Raw genomic sequence first — 20,213 nt, 5'->3', positions numbered from 1 at the left:
TTCATGTATTATAAAAGTCGCGTTAATAGTAGGTTCATGTAAATCGATATTATTACAACTTTCAATCTCAACCATTCACCTTAACCAATTGGAAATAATGCTGTTAAAAAATAAATATAAAATCGATATTATTACAACTTTCAATTTCAACCGCTCTCCTTAACCAATTGGAAATAATGTCGTTAAAAAAATAATTTTTTTTTTAACATTGCTTTGTCTATAATTACCAAAATTATAGGGAAAGAAATAGAAATACATGAAAAAGACAGGATCTAGTGTATAAGAAAACAAATTATATTACTTGGAACAAAGAGACAAATATAGTGATATGGGCACCTACAGGTGCGCCTCTTTGCATTAAAAAAATCTAAAAGAATAGAATATATAATAATAATCAAGGGAAAATATCAAACAAGTAAAACAATAGTATATAAAAAAAATGACCTATATAAAAAAATAGTACATAAAAAAATAAATATAAAATAAAATTGAACAGAAAGAAAAAAATAAAGGAAAAAGATTAGAATATGCTGTATATGGTGGATATTGCAGCAACCAAAGACACAGACCTTCCATGCTCAAAGATGAGAGAGACAGCCAGAGGTTGAGAGAGAGAGAGAGAGAGAGAGAGAGAGATGGTGTATGGGTTTAAGAGAGGGTTTAGGTCTACCAACTGGTAGTTAGAGATAGAGCTCCCTAACCAAACACTTGTATCACCAGCAAAGAAGTTAGAGTAAGGTCAAGGAGAAGAAGAAGAAGAAGTAGAGGAAGAAGAAGAAGAAGCAATAGCAACAAGCCAACAAGTCAAGTACACAACCACCAAACTCTTACAAGAAAAAAAGAAAGAGAAAAAAGAAAAAAAAGCAAACCCCAAAAAGAGAAAAATTCTATTTTAGAAAAAGGAGACAGATAGAGATAGAAAGAGAAAGTTATCATTCTTTTGAGTTTCTCACAGAAACTTTTAGAGAGAGATAGAGAGAGGGTTGTATTGTATGTGTGTGAGTCTCACGTGGGGATTGATGGCGAATCATAGATGGGAGAATACATGATTAGAAAAAAAAGAGCTTTAAAGTGAAAAAAAAAAAATTCATAGCTCTTTTGAATTATCATCTTTCTTTATATATTTTCCTCAAAGAACAGTTTTTTCTTTTCTGGGTCTTCTTTATTTTACCTTAACTATCAGTTCTGTTATTGTTGTTGTTGTTGTTGTTGTTGTTGTTGTATTACATGTATGTACGAAAAATTTGGATGAAAAGTGAGGCTTTGTGTTTTTGTATCTGGGAAGTCTTGGGATCGGAAAGTGTTTAGTTTGGAGAGGATTGTGTTCCTGCGGATCGGTTGGTGTCTCCAAGCTTTGCTGTTCCCCACAACTCCCACAACTGCTACGGGTTTCCAGGTCTTTTTTTATTCTCATTTCTCTGACTTTTTTTTCTTCTTCTTTCTTTTTCTCTCTAAAATTTGTATTTTTTTAAAAAACCCCATTATCTTAGGCTGCTGAGCTATAAATATTACTGTAACTCTCTCCCTCCCTCTCTCTCTCTCTCTCTCTCTCTCTCTCTCTCTCTATTTAGTGCTGGATAAGATGGTGATGGTGATATGGAAATGAATTTCATCCAGTTCTTATTATAATTATTTTTCAACATATGCTGACTTGTTATAAAAGGTTATTGGTCTGTCTTTTTATTCCTCTCTTTTTTGTTTTGTTTGTTTCTTTGATGCTTTCATTTTTTGCTTGTAAATTTATGTTTTTTCTTTGATTTTATCTAGCTTTTGTGTTTCAAAGTCAAGTATTTTTTTTAATGTTATGTTTCTTTCCCCTTTTGTTTGTTTCTGATTTTTTGGGGGGTCATTATTGCTTATTTATGTAAGTGGGGGTGGTTAAATTTTCTAACTTGGTGAATAGGTGGGTGTTATGCAGTATTTGACTCACTTTCTTTTCAGATTGTTTTATGGGTTTCCTTTAATCATTATGGAAGATTGCTCCTTGTTGATGTTTATATAGTAAAATTCTTTTAAAAAACAAAACAATAAATTCTCTTATATTCATGAATATAATGTCATGCATGAAGATAGCTTCTTCGATTATTGGTTCTTTTACTTCTGACCCTTAAATTATGGCTCTTGTCTACTGTTGAGTGTTGTGACCATGAACTTTTTGTCCTGCCAGTAATTACTAATAGCTCCTGTTAATAATAAATAACAATTCATAATTCTATCTGCTTGTGATATATTGTTAATGAGTTTCCTCTTATATATAGATTGCATGAGATGTAATTAGAGAAAAAATAATGATATATATATATATATATATATATATATATATATATATATATATATATATATGGATTTCTATTGTGCAGTTTACCATATACTTGTTTGTAGTAAGACTAAAATTTGAATACTGATGGATTTAAACTCATAACTTCAGAGTGACATTGTTTTTTAATTTATTTTGTATATATACCAAGAATTGTTTATAACATGAAGCTATTTGATTGGTTTTTTCAGATCCCTAGTGACTATGTAATTGAAATCAAATAAGCAAGTGGGAAAGTTTTGAGATTTGTAAAATATGGCGACTTTTTACACTAGTTCGAATAATCAAAGAGATTCTGCGCCAATGCTTTATTTAAGGGAACATTTGCCTAGTTCATATGCAGAAGCTCCAGTTATTCCTGGTAATATGATGATGTATATGAACTCTGGGCCATATTCGGATGCTTTGGCCGGGAATTCTCAGCAGCAAAACAATTGCATGGAAATTCCATCATTGGGTGCTTCAAATTCCACCCCGCAGCAGCAAGAAATCTTGTCAAATCTTGGTGGGTCGCGCGTTGCGGAACATGATTTCAATGCATGGAGGGAGGCTAGAAATGAGATGCTAGTTACACACCCAATGGGAGGTGCTACTAGCATTCTTCATAGTGGACAAAACTTGCAGGGTCAGGGATTATCCCTCAGCCTTAGTACACAAATGCCATCAGGAATTCAAATGTCATCTATCCCATACCGGAATCCTAATCCAGGATTTGCTTCATTCTTGAGTCCTAATTCGTCAATTTCAGGTGATAGTGGTGACAGGAATGGCTCTTCTAGAGATGAGCAATTGAGAAATGCTGAATACTTGCCACCTGGTTTCCCTGGAGGCAATCAAGATCTAAATAAAGGGGATTCATCTCTGTATGGGATGCCGAGCATAGTGAGAAACGTTCCCAATTCCAAATATCTCAAGGTAGCACAACAACTGCTTGATGAAGTAGTTAATGTCCGCAAAGCTCTAAAGGAGGCTGATATGAAAAATGAAAGCACACATGAAAAGAATTCCAAGGAGGGTGATGGGGGATCAAAAAATGAAAATGCGTTGCCACCAAGTGGAGTGTCTTCAAACCCTCAAGAATCAGCTGGGAACTCTCCGTGTGAGCTTTCTAATGCTGAAAAACAAGATTTGCAGAACAAATTGACAAAATTATTGTCCATGTCGGATGAGGTAAGACCAATATGTTAGTTTTCTGTGTGTTTTTAGATAATCATATTTTCTGTCTTACTTATTTGTCATTTGACCATGAAGTGGGCTATTTTTATAGTATTAAAAACTGGTTGCAAATTTATCGAACCTGATTTCAGATAATTTTTTGCTCTATTTGATTAGTATGTTGATTCATATATTTGTTTGATTAAAATTGTGTTTGTGTGCACACGTGCATTTTTTTTGAAAAGTTGAGATTGATTAGCACATTGATTCTTCTTTTAAGTTACCATTATTGTTATGTGGCTTGAATTTCTTCTTAGAATACAGATTATCTCACGTGAATTTTTAGAAACATTTGAAATTTTGGCGAATCCTTCCTTGTGGGGCATCTATTTATCTTGTGATACAATGGTAATTACTTTACTAGTTAGTCACTCCTGTCAACTTTCCACATTCCCCAATCGCAGGCTTATGAGTCATTAGGTACTTTAATTCCCAGTGTAGCATTTTGTGGAACTGCCTGGGGCTCTTGCATTTTATCTTAAATCTTATATTCTGCTCTTTGATGTTCTTATTCAATAAGTCTAGAGGCACAAATTTCACATTTCTCTGAGGTGGTAAGTTGTTAATGGTGGATAATAAAGTGGTGTCAATGGTGGGCCCATAGGAGAATCGATAATAACTTGCCAACTCAGGAGTTGTGAAATTTATTGTGAACATTGTTGTGTTTGTAGCATTGCCCATTATTATTGGTGTTCAATGGAATCATATAATACAAAAGGCTAAACTTAATTAAGAACCAATTTGAAGTTTCTTCTAAATTGACTATGGGGTGAAGAAATTAGTGTCGGGCTACTTGGCATTTATTTATGCATCTAATATTTACTAGTATTGAATTAGTTTTGGGGAGTCTCAGGTTCTCCCTAGGATGGTAGATAGTCAATGCAAGATGATTTACTCCCAACATCATTGAGTGTTAATTGCGAGGATGTCTATGGTTAGAGAAGGTTGATTACATAATAATTTGTTGGTTAAAATGCAAAACTAACCCTCTAACTTTCTTCAGATTTCATTTAAGTCCTCTAACTTTACTTTCATTCATTTCAGTCCTCTAAGTTTTAAATTTATTCAATAAAGGCCTTTCTGTTAACTTATGTTAAAATTTTTTGAAAAAAAAAATCTGGAAAATATTTTTCAATCATTATTTGAAGATTTTTAATTTAAAAACTTTGAAGAAAAATTTATAAAATTGAAAGATGAACTACAACATATAACAAAAGTTGATGGAAAAGTCTTAATTGAATAAATTTAAAAGTTAGAGGACCGAAATGAACAAAAGCAAAGTTAGAGGACTGAAATGAAATCTGAAAAAATTTAGAGGGTCAATTTTGCATTTTACCCTAATTTGTTCCTGATTCATTAATAAAGTGGCTAAAAGAGAGGCTTGAGTTTGTTAAGAAATTACACTTTGGTTGCGTTTGTGCTTGATTATGGATATTTGTATTTGTTAGGCTTCTTCACATACTAGTTTAAGCTTTTGGGTTTGATGGTTTAACATGTTATTGGAGCTTGATTTGTTTGTTATTGTATTCCATGTGCCTGGCCCATTTGTCTTGGCTTTGGCTTTGGTTGGGTGATTGCACTCATTTATCTTGGTTTCATTTTTATTAAGCTTGAACATGGGAGGATTGTGCTTGGTTATGGGCATATGTATTTGTTAGGACTCTCCACTTATTAGCTTATACTTTTGGGGTTACCAAGCTTGTTTATTGTTGTTTCAGTTTCAATTGGTTCATTGGGTCTTTGTTCCGGTTTTTGATGGTCCTGGACGAGAGTGAGGGTGTTAAGGTTGCAGGATCAAGTCTGGGATTTGGCCTCTACAAAAAAGGGGAGGGGGGGTAAGGCTGCCCTACCAATTAGCTCTCCTAGACACCCCAAAAGTGGGAGCTTTGTGCATTGGGAATGACCTTTTGAATTGGATGTTTTAATAGAGTTGGTTCATTATCCTTTTCTTTTCTGACTAGGTTTCAGGTCTCTTGATCTTGGAAAGTTCATGGATTAGTTTCTTTTCACTTCACTGTCTCTGATTAAACTAAGTGATTATTTTTCATTTAATGTGTATTGAGTAAAAGAGATTATCAGCCTACTCTTTTTTCAAAAAAGAAAACCACCACGCACTCTTGGTGCGGCGGTCACTCCATAAGTATAAATACTTGTGGGGTGTGGGGGGCAAGGGCAGGGGTTCGGGTTCAAGTCTCCAGGAGGGAATTTCAAACATATATACACTTAAGATTAGGTTAAAGCAGAAATTCTATCTTGTATATAAAAAAAAAAATGTTTCACTGTTTTGCAGACTGCATTTAATTTGCTTACTCTTAATTATTATTATTATGGTGGGCCACGTTTGGTGTCATTACTGAACCTTGTTGCTGTTATGTTGTATCTAATAACTTACTTTAGCCTCCCACACACACACACACACACACACATTAAAAAAAGATCTCCTATTAAAAAATGTTGCATCGAATACATGAAAGTTATGCACTGTAGTCTTTTACTCCTTTTGAACCTTTATTTAATAAATACTATCCCATTTGTGATTTGACTCTCTTTTCCTTTGTACCTTTGTGTTTGTCGTTCTGTCTGAGATGGATCTATGTCATTAAAGTAGGAGTTCATCTATTTTTATGGTCTGCTCTCTTTGTTTTCGTAAGCTGTCTGTTATATAATTTAATGCCTATATACCAACCATTATTGCTGTATTATGATACAACTTCTGTGCAGGTTATGATGCATTCCTTTGGTTTTATCCCTATGTCTATAATATTCTAAGGAGTTGAGAACGTCTTTTTTTTTTTTTTTTTTCCACAAGGTCTAATGTTCATCACTTTATTGTCACAGGTTGATAGAAGGTACAAGCAGTATTATCATCAGATGCAGATTGTGGTGTCATCATTTGATGTGATTGCAGGATGTGGGGCAGCTAAACCATACACAGCACTTGCTCTCCAGACTATCTCCCGCCACTTTAGGTGCTTGCGTGATGCAATCACTGGCCAAATTCGAGCAACTCGTAAAAGCCTTGGGGAGCAAGATACTTCTGGAAGCAGTAGAGGAGTTGGAATAACTCGCCTCCGATATGTGGACCAGCACCTCAGGCAACAAAGGGCTCTTCAGCAGCTTGGTATGATGCAGCAACATGCATGGAGGCCTCAAAGGGGACTGCCTGAAAGCTCCGTTTCAATTCTTCGTGCTTGGCTGTTTGAGCATTTCCTTCATCCGTAAACCCTCTCACATAACAGTCCCCCCTTTCATAGTTTCAATTCTTCTTTCAAGATACCTTAGTGCATTACTTAAAGTAGTTTCTTACTTTGTTGTTTGCCAGATATCCAAAGGATTCTGATAAGATCATGCTAGCAAGGCAGACAGGCTTGACTAGAAGTCAGGTAAAAAAACATCTAATTTTGTTATTTTCTGAGGTCGAATATGAGGTGATTTTGTGTTCTTAAGTAAGGAAAATCAGAAAGTCCTTAATTCTTTCAAAATTTTGATGCACATTCCATTTGAAAATTGTAGCCTATAAAATAAAGACTCAGTTGGGAGATTATGGTGGTAAAAGTTGAGAAGTCACTGGTAGGTTACTAAGGACATTAAGAATTTACAGAAACAGTTGAATAATAAACTCAATTCTGGTAGAGCTTCATTAGAGAAGAAAAATAACATGTGTTTTCACTTCTGCTATTAATAGTAACAAAAGCAATGGCTATATGTAGAAAACACATCACCGATTTTTTTACTGGGAACATGAGGAAAAATTTGAATTACCTTCACTAAGTAGTTGGGATATGGTTATATTAATTCATTCAAAGAGATGCTCTTTGTGATAAGATGTTTAGTATTGATTACAAGTGTTGAAATCAGGCTAATTAGGCTAAGAATGCTAGTAGCGATCTAAAAGTAACTGGAGAACTGTTATGTGCTCCTCTTTTATTGATTAATATATCCTGTGCCATAGGATTATGCATTGGTTATATGTGTTCTATCTTTCTAAATTGGTGAAATATTTGAGCTGGCTTAGGTCTCGAACTGGTTTATAAATGCACGTGTGCGTCTCTGGAAACCCATGGTAGAGGAGATGTACAAAGAAGAGACTGGAGATATGGAGCTGGACTCTAATTCTTCATCAGAAAATGCAGTCAAGGCAACAAAAGGTGATAACAGGACTTCTGAGGAAAGAGGGGAAGATTTGCAACAAAGTGCAAGTTCAACAGCCACTGAGAAATGTAGCACTGGTCAACTCACGGACTCCAAGCCCAATCATGTTCCTGATGTAGAAATGGCAGGGTCCAGTGTAATCAATTTCCATAATGGGAGTCGTGGAGAAGCCGAAAATGAATATGGGTTAGTGAAGCGAAGGGAGGAGCAAAGGCCTAACGTGGATGACTGTAGTCTCTTCCCTGATGCAATGATGCAGTCTGATGCAGCCAGTGAAAGGTTCATGGCAGCAGCTGCTGCATATCACATGTCCGAGTTGGGGAGGTTCGGGAGTGGAAGTGGAGTGTCTCTCACATTGGGGTTGCAGCACTGTGAGGATGGCAGCCTCCCCATGTCTAGTGGGAACCATCACAGTTTCATGTCGATGAGAGGGGATGAAATTTACAGTGCTGCAGCATCATCTGTAGGGCCCGAAACCGCAGATTATGAATGCATGAATCCTGGTAACCAGCAACACAGGTTTAGTTCTTCCCATTTATTACATGATTTTGTAGTGTGAAAATATTGATTGCGATTTTTGAACTATTATTGCTTGCAAGAGGAACGGCAATTGCCAGGTTTTAGGATGTTCCTTCGAGAACATTAGTCCTGCTTGGAAATTGTAATAGAAAGATTGCAGTCCTCCAAATATGGAGACATATAAACACGGTTGTAATATATCGAGGAATTGATTGGAAGATTAGTATATTTGTAAAGATACATATTTTTGGTTTGATGTGGAAGGAAAAATTGTACAATTAGTGCCTATGTCAGTTTGATGAAGAAAGATGTTATGAAATAAAAGATGAGTAGATGATTGTTAGTATGATGTTGATAATGACCTCTATAAAGATATTTTTTATTGTGCTGGAGGAGTTTGTGACTGTTGTTGCTAGTACCTTTTAATGGCAACAGCAGCAAGACAATACTTTATTGGGTGACTCTGACAACCTTTTTTCCAATATAAGAACCACTCAGATTTGTGCTTCGCACTAGATACTACTGGTTAGTGCTTGTTGAAAGGAGCATTTCCTTTTACGGCTATGGTTATTCACAAGATGTACCTTACTTAGATGTTTGACTGGAAACATCTTCTCTTTTCTTAATTGGCCCAAAAATCTGTGGTTAATGCAACAGGCATGTCAAGGCCCCTCCTCCCCTTTGATGGGTATGTAAATCACCGTAGAAGGAGCCTTGGAAGTCGGAAATGTCGTGTTAAATTTCAATTAGGAAAGCCACAGGAGGGTTGTTGGGTAGTACAAGGATAATGATTATTATACAGTAATATTGTGCCATGTTGGCTGAAATGTTTTGAAAACACAATATCACCATTTCACAATTTGAATTAAAATCATGTTAGTGTCAACAAAATTTCAAGGAAGTGTGTACAACAGTGTTACCGCGAAGCAAAAAACAAAGACTTCCTTTTGCAACTATTGACTAGGTGTATAATAAAAATGATGTCACCATCAATGTAAAAGTAACTAAAAATAACTTGTCATCTCATCAAATTGTGAAAATTTTCTATTTTTAATTTTCTAGCATGCTTGATTGGACATTTTACCCAAAGACAGAAGTAAAGCTATGAATTGAACTTTGATGTCAACGCAAAACTATGAATAGTCATCAACCAATACATATGAATAGTCATCAACCACCTGTTTAGCAAAAAAAAGAAAAAAAGAATAGTCATCAACCACTACAGGCATATGCATAGTCATCAACCAATACAGGAGATACAATGCATTATAAACGTATGACTATTATAAACAGGACGGTTCATCTATCACTATCAAAGGGCTTCTTTAACCAAATTTCAATTCATAATTGCCGATTTGGTTTATTTGAATTTTGAATTCAAAATCCAGATTAAGAAAAACAAATTTCAATTTTCTCCATCTTTTAAATGCTCCCCCCAACCCACTTTTGAGTGTCCTAGAACACAAGAAAAATTCACTATATTCTCAAATTAACCTACTATCCCACGAGCTTTAAAAAAAAAAAAAAAAATACATATTGTAGTGGACCCATGGGTGAGATAGTAGCTTAATTTGGGAATGCCGTAAATTTTTGTTGTCCTTAGCTTATTCTCTCCCCCAACACCCCCCTCCTCTCGAATTTTTTTTTTTTCATTTAACGTTAATTTTCTAAGAATATTGTTAATTGTCCTGTTGCAAAAGAAACTAGGAAACTAGCATCTCGAGTTTTAAAAACTTGAGTTCAATGATAGAACTCGAGTTTTTAAAATGCGAGACTCAAGGGGTAAAAGCTGATGTGGAAAAAATTCCACGTAGAACTCGAGTTTTAGATACTCGAGTTATAACATTTTTTCCATTCAGATCATCCTTCGTCTTCTTCTTGCACTTAATACTTCTTCTTCCTCACATTCTTCTCAGCTTCTTCTCAGTCAGACTTCGTGTAGATCTGAATCGTCCAATCGGTGCTCCAGCGTCGTCCAATCGTTCAATCTGTTCTTCCTCTGTTCTTCATCGTTAGATCATTTCTCCTTCGTTGTCAAATTGCTCTTCCTGTCGTCAGATTGTTCTAGGTTTCTTCATCTTCCTGGGTTTCTTCTTCTTTTCTTCGTCATCTTCGTTCCTGGGTTTTTTCTTTTCTTCTTCGTTCTGTTCTTCCTGGGTTCGGGCTTCATCTTCAATTGGGTTTTTCTTCTCTGGGTTTCTCTTTTCTTCTTTGTACGTTTTCCACTGAGAAAATCGAGTCTCTAACACTCGACTTTGATTTATTAGAACTCGAGTCTTAAAGACTCGAGATCTATGTGGCATTCCTGACATTTGCAGTCCAAGTCATCAACAAAGCAGTCCAAGTCATCAATAAATCGAGTGTTTGGGACTCGAGTTTTAAAATGAAACTCGAGTTTTTAAAACTCGAGATGCTATTTTGTTAAAACGTTTCAAATGTGTGTTAACTTACTATATCGCCCTCCCTCACACTGCTACTCTGAAAATTGCCTCCCCTCCCCTCCCTCTCTCTAACCTTCGATCCTTTTTTTTTTTTTATAAAAAATTTTGATAAATTTATATATATATATATATATATATATATATATATATATATATATATATATATATATATATATATATATATATATAGAAAAGATGAACAAGAAGCATTAATACTTCAAAAGGCAGGTCCTATCAAACAAATACATGGAATTCATGAAGAAGCAAGCATTAACACTACAAAATTTACTTTCCACTACTTTTAAGTTTCTGTTTAACTTATTTTTGGTGCTCCCTCCTAGTAACTTTTCTGGATGATGACCAAAAGATTTTCAACATGTCAACACAATGGACTTGGGCAATACAATGCCAAGGGGAAGTTTCTTCATTGTACCTCCATCATACTGATAGTGTTGTGATCAAAGCACTAATAATACATATCCATCAAAAAGCACCTTGTACTGAATGTTTTGATGATTTTGACTTACCTGAAAATGCAAACAAACTTTTTAAGGGCAGATTGCCTAATAATGTCTACCTAGAAACACTGAAATCAGCACGAAAACTCTAACCTTTGAGACAAAAGCTTTATATCTTCCTGCAATGACAGACTTTCCAAGAATGGATCACCACAATCCTTCACATCACGAGTCTTCATTTCAAATTCGCTATGTCCACAGTTCTCATTCCACTCAAACCACATCTTTGAAATTGACTCCTTTCTGAAGCATGTGTTGTGATCTTCCTCTTCAGGTGAATCAGCAGCAATCAATCTATAAGTGTATACTTTTCTCTTTTGACCTGGTCGGAATGCACGGCCTATTGCTTGGCGGCTTACTGATGGATTAAGATGAACATCCAAAATTAGGATGCGAGAAGCCCCCACTAGAGATATACCTTCCCCACAAGCTCTGATTGAACCAAAGAAGACTTTTGCATCATCAGAGCTGTTAAAGCGTTCCATGGACCACTCCCTGTACTCAGAATTTGAATCACCAGTTATCATAAAAATTTCTTTTTGAGGTCTCCAACCTTTTACCTTCATTGATAATCTCTCCAAGAGTTTCAGGGGCAATATGTATTGGCTAAAAACCAGCAGCTTCTCACCAGCCGATTCACATAGGCCCAACATATTAAGAAAGAACTTCACTTTTACTCCCTCTCTCACATTCATATTTTCTAACATTTCATCTATCTTCTCATCGTCAACTAAACTTTTGTCTCCAGTTGATGGATATTTCTCTGAAAAATATTTCAACTGCGGATGCATATAGACAAGACTACCCAAAGAATTTCTTCTGAAGTAATCCAACCTCCTCAACTTTTCAACTTCAATTTTCTGTATTGCACTGAGATTGAGCATTACATTGAAATCAACAAGTCCAGGAAGCTCATCCAGGAAATCTCCTTTGTAGTAATGGAGGACTTGGCGAGTCATCTCACGGAGGTCTTGTATGACAGTCGCTTTCCTCTTGGAGTTTTCATCCTTCTGTTGCAGTGTATGCTCCACTAAGTCAAAGAAAGCTAAGTCCATGCCAGGTTTTAAATTCTTCCTCACGCTTGATACCTGTACTCTGCTCATAATGCGCCTAACAATATCTTGGGAAGCTTGCAATCTAAGAAACTTAGGACGAACAAGATTCAAAATGTTGAATACCTCTTTCACATGATTTTGATAAAGAGTACCCGAAAGAATGACTTTGAGAGGTGTTTGGATTCTTGAAAGGGACTGAACCATATCAGTGTTCTCATTCCTTGGAGTATGACCTTCATCTAAGATAAGAATGGATGGGACCTTCAGAAGAATATCCTGACAATCAGTTGCCACCTTGCTAGTTCCACGGTCACAAACAATGGCAGAGAACTGCTTATATCCAAGAAATAGGATGCTCTTCTGAGATACCCATTGTCTCAATACATCCAGCTGCTGAGATCGACTCTCTGCTTTTGAACCGTAAAAATCAAGCAACGGAATGTCTTCAACTTGCCATATTTGGAACTCTTTCTTCCAGGTAGCCAGGATGCCTTTAGGTAGAATAACCAGTGGCCTAGCATGAAGATACCTGGCTAGGAAACTCTGAATGAAACTTATAACCAAAAATGTCTTTCCAGAACCTGGAGCATGGGCCAAAATGCAGCCTCCTGGATTATTAGATAGCAGGTTGCTACAAAGAAAATTGAAGCCCTCCACTTGATGGGGTTTCATTTGCTTGCTATGCCTAGGATGAGCAAAAATCTCATTTGCCATCAGATCATCATCAGAAGATTTTACTCCAAGTGGTAAACTCTTATCTGACCCTATGCTGTTGTTACTCTGAGAATCACGCATGTAAGTTCGTGTAGTCCTTTTGCCCTGGATTTTGAGGCAGACGGGGTAAATAGAATTCTAAGAAGGGAGCAATTAGCAGAAATGGCATCAAAACTCTTAATATCTGGATCCAAGTAGATCATTAAATCAATGATTTTGAATAAATAACCAAGAAACTATCATCGGATCATGTATATCAAGAAAAATTCACAGCAATAAAAAGACCATTATTAAATAAAGCATTCAATTAGGAATCAATAGCAGCCTAGCCAAGAAATACACAAAGCTCAGAAACATTCACTTAAAGCTAGCAACAACAAAATTGTACAACTTTAAGTCTTTACTGCAGGAATTTGTGAACTAAGCTCCCATTTCCACTCCAAAAACTAAACCAATTGCTGTTCCTGAGATATCAATATGTTAATCCAGGAGAATCTGTCTTAAATTACCGGAAAGCATTTAACTAGGTGAGGAGTCTAATGTGGTGTTTGGTACGGGTAATGTTTTAGGATTCCCAGAAATGTTTAAAGTTTCCCATGTTTGGTTGCAAATTACGCTAGGGAATCAAATGCTAGGGGAATCCTTATACCCCTCTCAGTAGCAATGTGGATTCCCTTTAAAACAATTGGGAATCCAGATTCTTAGCTTAAAAGAAATTGTATTTTTTATAAATTGACAATTTTAACCCTTATCTTTATCATTTAAGCAATTTAGATAAACTATAAATTATCAATATCTTCTCTCTTGTCTTTATCTTTTCCCGCCAAAACAACATAAACAGGATAAATAACTCTGCTAATATATTTTTTAACGAAGTTCTATTTAGATTTTACGTGTGGAAAAAAAAGTTTGAGAGAGACTATTATTGCTAGGTATTCACTTTTATTGTTGTGTGTGTTGTTCAACAAAACTTTAATGAATTTATTTTCATGGGAATTTGTTAATGTAATAGGCATTTTTTTCATTGTTGATGAACTACTTTTACTTTTATTGCTACTTCTATGGTCTTATAGACCTAAGCATTGTCAGGTTGTTTTGTTATGGATTAAGCTATTTTAAATATTATTATTAAAAATAAAGCATTTGAGAATTTAAATAGTTATTTTTGTATTATTTTTGTCATTTTGAAATGTTAGATCACAGTTTTAATGAATGTGTTGCTAATTAATAGTTTATATTCTGTTTTTTATCTATCTATTTAGAGTAAGATATTTTTTTAAAGGACTAATTAATAGTTTATATATATATTTTCATTATTTATTTAAAGGAATATTTTTTTTTTTAAAGGGCTTGGTACTTCACATTCAAATCTAAGGACAAAATGGGAAAATAAAATAATTCATTTAAGATTCTTGGAAATACACCAAACATTATCATCTTACATTCTTAGGAATCTCCTAATGAAACCAAACATAAGAATAGCTATATTCCTAAGAATGTGATTCCTAGGAATCTGGATGCCAGGAGTAATCTGGATTCCCCCGTACCAAACGCCACATAAATGTATTCTACTTTCAATTATGTGGCCATGTCAAATATTCCCTTTAAAAGATGATATAGTTCCCCATTAGTTACATCAAAGCCCCAATATTCATGTCCGTTCAAAAATTCAGTTAATTAATTACATACCCAGCTTGAAGTACGTAAATGCAGATCCACTTGACGAACAACATATAATTGAATGGTTAAAACTAAAGAATAAAAAAATGTGAAAACAAATTTAAAAGAAAAAAACCCATACCTTACTATATTGGAATTCAAATATGGATTCTATTGCTTTGTCAACAACTCCACAAATGCGACAAACATAACCGAGATCGTCCTTCAAGAAAAAAGAATGATCACATTCTTCCCCACCTTCTCTTGTGTGTTCATCAGTTGAAGGATCAACACCAATATCCTAGCATGAACTTGAACTAAATCAAAAATAACTTTGGAAGAATTGAAAATTTTCAGCAAAGATTCAATGATAGATGATTCTGATACAAAGAGTGAGATTTTCAAGTCACCGGCAAAGTTAAAAAACCTTATACATCAAAAATAGAAATGCCACCTCAAAACCACAAGCAAAATAAGCAACAATGCCCATGTTTGTTCTGCACTCCAAAGCATAATAAATGAGCTCATTGTTGGTATATAAGCATGAAATTCAGATGTAATCTTATGTAGTACAAAAGACTGGATACAAATATGGTGGAATACATGCATCTCAGAAATAAGCTTAAGCTTAATCTATGATTTTTCAACTTGGATATGTTTATATGGCATGCATCCGTGCACCCCATTCATATTACTCACATCAAATATAAAAGGGTCTCCTTCAAGGAAGTATTCATGCTTTAGAAGATATGCATTTGTGCAAGGTAGAAATGACATAGAAGGACATGTAATATAATAGGAATTTTGTCATTTTTCTTAATGAGATACATTTAAATTTTAACCATTAAGATTGAAAAAGACCTTCAATATTAATGCATCTAATAAAATCAGCAACAAGCTGGTGTTGCCTTGCTTTTTTAATTATTTGTAATTCTTTTGAGTTTAGGAATTAATGGCAATTGTTATTGAAATTGTTTTTTCAAAAGTACCACACACATCAAACCATATTTTTTCATTTATACCTTAAAGAACCACTAGTCTTTAAGCAAGCCAAACCATCTTCTTTCATTTATCCCTACAAAACCACTACACTCTTCAAACTAAATCAAACTTCTGACTGTGACTAGTTCCAAAAAAAGAAATACTTTAATTCATTAACATATTCCCTTTATTTTCTGCAAGTGCTTGTTAATCAATAGTAGAACCTAAACTAGCACGTCAGAGTCATCCTCAAATAATAGTGCGACAACACCATAAATTCCCAAGCATTTGCAAAACTGCAAAGCAAAGCAAAGAAATAGGAGGCAGTCTTAGAGAAAATGGCAGCCACACTAGTCTATATGTTTTATGAAGCAAGATTAATGAATAAAATACAAGAAAACTTTATCATCATGTACACAAAATCAAATGTAAATACCTTGGAACATTCTAATGCGACTGCCATCTCATTCCATATATTAGCCAGACCATCGTCTTTAGCATTTGATTGAAGAATATATTCCTCTTCCTGATGAGAGTGGTAATTGTCTTCCTCAATCACCATATCCTCTCCTGAACCATAGTATGTATCCTTATCTGTCCTGATATTGATTTCATCTGCCACATTTCTTACCCTTTCGCTTGGAGCTTTGATTTGCTTATCATTCAGCCTATCATCTACAGTATTAATTTCATAATTACTTTCTTTCTCCTGAAATAACTGGTGACTCTCTTCCTCAACTAGTACATCTTTTGCACCAAAGTTCCCATCTTTAATTATCCTCATATCAACTTTACCAATTATACTATCCACTTTTTCCCTTTCAGCCTTGCTCTTTGGAATATCCTGAACCAAAATATCATAATCATGCCAATTCATATGAAGTAAAGAAAAAAAAAAAACAAGAATAATAGGGCAAAGGAAACTCAAAAGCAAGAAACACATCAGCCACATTTCTTACCCTTTCGCTTGGAGCTTTGATTTGCTTATCATCCAGCCTATCATCTACAGTATTAATTTCATAATTACTTTCTTTCTCCTGGATTAACTGGCGACTCTCTTCCTCAACTAGTACATCTTCTGCACCAAAGTTCCCATCTTTAATTATCCTCGTATCAACTTTACCAATTATGCTATCCACTTTTTCCCTTACAGCCTTGCTCTTTAGAATATACTGAACCAAAATACCATAATCACACCAATTAATATGAAGCAAAGAAAAAAAAATACAAGAATAATAGGGCAAAGGAAACTCAAAAGCAAGAATATTTTAGTTTTAGCATAAGTAAGAAAGATCTTGATTCAACACAGGCATTCCACATAGTAAGTTACATAAGTCTTAGCACTTGCTATGAACGCATCTTAAACAAGGTGACTTTTTGGCAGATTAGTTTAGATTTAGAACCCCTGCACTACTTTTTTAATATGTTTTAGCCAGCAATGGTTAGACAAAGGGACCATAGCTCCCCAGAAACTTAAAAAAAAAAAAGTTATCAAAGCTAAAAAATGGAGGCAATCTTTACAGAAAATGGCCGCCACACAAGTCTATATGTTTTAAGAAGCAATATTAAAGAATAAATGACATAAAAACTCTTGAATATCATGAATAACAAGTCAAACACAGACAGTTTGGGATGTTCCAATGTAACTGTCATCTTCTTGCATATCAGCCATAATCCTTCGGCATCCATTTCAAGATTATGTTACTCTTTCTGATGAGTTTTGTGAGTGTCTTCCTCAATCACCATATCATCTTCTGAGCCAACATATTTACCTGTATCTATCCTGATCAATTTCGTCAGCCACATTTCTCACCTCTTTGCTTGGAGCTTTGCTCTCTATATCTTCCAGCCTATGAGCTACAATATTAGTTTCATAATTACTCTGTTTTATCCTGAAATAACTAGAGACTGTCTTTCTCAACCACTCAATTTTCTGCATCAAAATTCCCACCTTACAAGAATAATAGGGCAAGGGAAATGAAAAGCAAGAATATATTGGTTTGGCATAAGTATAATGATCTTCCTAATTTAACACAGGCATTTGACATAGCAATTATTTCCATCAATTTGCTTTGAACACATGTTAAAATAACTCTTCTGCTGTTATGTTTAGACCCCCTGCACTATTTTTGTATTTGGTCATTAGCCAACATTGGTTCACAAAGGAGGGTAGCAAAAAAGAGATCCCCAAACATTTGCCATAATGTAAACCAAAGTTATCAAAGGAAAGAAAATGGAGGCAATTTTTACAGATAATGGAAGTGACACTAGTCTATATGTTTTAAGAAGCAAGATTAATGAATAAATGAAATGAAAACTCTTAATATAAAGATTAACCTCAAACGCAGATACCTCAGAACATTCTAACGCGACCGTCATCTTGCATGTATTTGTCAGACCATTGTCTTCAGCATATGTTTGAAGATTAAGTTCCTCTTTCTGATAAATTTGGTGATTGTCTTCCTCGATCTCCATATCATCTCCTGAGCCATCATATTTATCTTTATTTGTCCTGATATCAACTTCATCAGCTGCATTTTGTACATCTTTTCTTTCTATATCTTCCAGGCTATGATCTACAGTATTAGGTTCATAATTACTTTCTTTTTCCTGAAATGACCAGCGACTGTCTTCCTCAACCTCTACATCATCTTCCACAACAAAATTACAACCTTTATCCCTCCTAATATCAGCTTTGCCAATCATGATTTCTACTTGCCCCTTTACATCTTCGCTCTTTAGAATATCCTGAATCAAAATATCATAATCATGCCAATTGATATGTGGCATATAACAAGCTTAGAAGGAAAATGAACAATAAAGCAAAGGAAACTTAAATGCAAGAATATATTAGTTCAGCATATGTATTAAAGAATTTGCTAATTCAACACAGGCATTCCGCAGTTAGTTATATCAGTCTGTCAACTTGCTTTGAGCACATGTTGAACAAGATGACTCTTTAGCTGATAAGTTTAGGCATTTTTTTTAGGTCATTAGCCAGCAATCGTTACACAAACGAAAGTAGCCCCACCCTATTCTTAAAATAAAGTTCTACAGCCCTAGTGAAAGCTGGACATAATCCCAGGTCTCTACTCTCTAGTACAACCACCTTGGTAGAGAGGCCCTTACAATATCTGCACTGTCAGGCATGTAAGTATAAAGTTACATATGCAGGAAAAAAACTTACAATGGAATCCTTCACGGAAGGTTCCAATGCAACCTTCGGACATATATTAGAATGCTTCCCATGTTCATCATCTTCATCATCTGAACTAAGATCTATTACAGGTGGAACTACTGAAAGGGCATCAATTAACATACAGTCATCCTCTAAATCAATGATACTTTCAAGTGCAAGATGAGTGGCCTTCTGAATCACCAGGTTCATAGGCTCTTTACACTGGTTCTTTGGCACATCTGAAAATGTAAAAGGAAGCATAGGATTTTTTGCAATATCATGGTTCAGCAATCGTGACCTTCGTGCACAAAGGGCCTCTATTTCTTTTGTCACACTTCCAAACATACTTGTATCCAACATTTGCACCAAATTGGGACTGGCAAATGGTTCTGAATCTTTAACAATTCTTGATGTGGACTTTTGTTTCTTCTGTTTGAACTTATCACACTTAGTCACTGGATAAGATCTGCTAACATAATTTTCTACTTCAGAACTAACTTTCATTCTTTTGGACCCCTTGGAATGCAACTCTGTTTTCAACATAAAAATCATCCAAATTTTAAAATCTCAGCACTAACAGAAGCAAACAAATAAATGCATTTTAGGAATCAACAAAGTTCATAAGAATTCATCATAACAAGTCCCAGTATATCATAAACAACAGAAACCAATGTCATAATAATTCTGGACCAACACAAACACCTTTGCCATGAGTAGAAAGTTTCTAAAAGGCAAGTATTATATACATTCATAACAACAATTCAAAGAGAATTTCAAAGCACAGCAATGATTACAGATTTACAATGCAAATAAAATTTATTTGGTAAGTTACAACGTACATACTGCCAAAACAATTTTTGTGAAAATTGCAATTTCATAATTGTATTTGATGTGCTGCATCATCAAACATGTACACACAGCTACAAAGTTTCAAACTTATCCCACAAGACAATATACGAGCAAATTGCCAGCATAATAGTGGTAAAGCATGTTAATCATACAAAGGCTGACTAAATATAAGTATAATGATGATAAAGCCTTAAATTTCTCTAAGCTCATGACCAATGAAAACCCATTAAGCTCCATTCATTTTAACTTAATATATAGGGTGTGTTTGGATACCGCTTATTTGCTGAAAACTGAAAACATTGTAGTAAAATAATTTTTAAATGTGTAAATAATACTGTGGGACCCAAATTTATATTGAAATTTGTGTTTGGATGACTTTTGTGGGTCCATGAATAATGCCATGGGACCCACATTTTTTAAAGCAAAACGCACAAACACAACGCTTCCCAAATGCTCACATAGTTACAGAAAAATCTTCCTACCTACACATCTTAAGTTTTTTTTTTTTTAAATATTTTTTTATCATGCAGAAAATTATTTGATTAGTAAGTTACTCACACTCAGTGAGTATTGAACCTGTGAACTCATTTTTCACTTATTCCAGGTGCTTTGAAT

General features: G+C 34.8%; 2 protein-coding genes across 3 annotated transcripts; one reads left to right on the top strand and one right to left on the bottom strand.

Annotated features, from left to right (window-relative positions):
- Window positions 1–565: 565 nt before the first annotated feature.
- Window positions 566–8,552, top strand: LOC142642300 (BEL1-like homeodomain protein 6). 2 transcript variants are annotated; one of them, XM_075816652.1, is made up of 5 exons: window positions 566–1,396; window positions 2,509–3,487; window positions 6,371–6,750; window positions 6,855–6,915; window positions 7,548–8,552. In XM_075816652.1, the coding sequence occupies exons 2-5, from the start codon at window positions 2,573–2,575 to the stop codon at window positions 8,241–8,243; spliced, it is 2,052 nt and encodes a 683-aa protein (XP_075672767.1). In that variant the 5' UTR covers window positions 566–1,396; window positions 2,509–2,572; the 3' UTR covers window positions 8,244–8,552. The 2 variants fall into 2 exon arrangements, with proteins under 2 accessions (XP_075672767.1, XP_075672768.1); XM_075816653.1 differs by lacking the exon at window positions 566–1,396 and adding an exon at window positions 1,531–1,663.
- A 2,684-nt stretch (window positions 8,553–11,236) lies between these two features.
- Window positions 11,237–19,253, bottom strand: LOC142644781 (protein CHROMATIN REMODELING 35-like). The gene is made up of 6 exons (XM_075819355.1): window positions 18,759–19,253; window positions 17,924–18,319; window positions 16,531–16,743; window positions 16,008–16,415; window positions 14,733–14,891; window positions 11,237–13,036 (listed from the first exon to the last, which is right to left on the bottom strand). Exons 1-6 carry the CDS (start codon window positions 19,251–19,253, stop codon window positions 11,237–11,239), a joined length of 3,471 nt encoding a protein of 1,156 aa, XP_075675470.1.
- Between the last annotated feature and the right edge of the window lie 960 nt (window positions 19,254–20,213).

Source organism: Castanea sativa, chromosome 7, assembly GCF_040712315.1.
Source record: "Castanea sativa cultivar Marrone di Chiusa Pesio chromosome 7, ASM4071231v1".
Taxonomy (NCBI): domain Eukaryota; kingdom Viridiplantae; phylum Streptophyta; class Magnoliopsida; order Fagales; family Fagaceae; genus Castanea; species Castanea sativa.
This window is presented reverse-complemented; position numbering and strand designations above follow the sequence as displayed.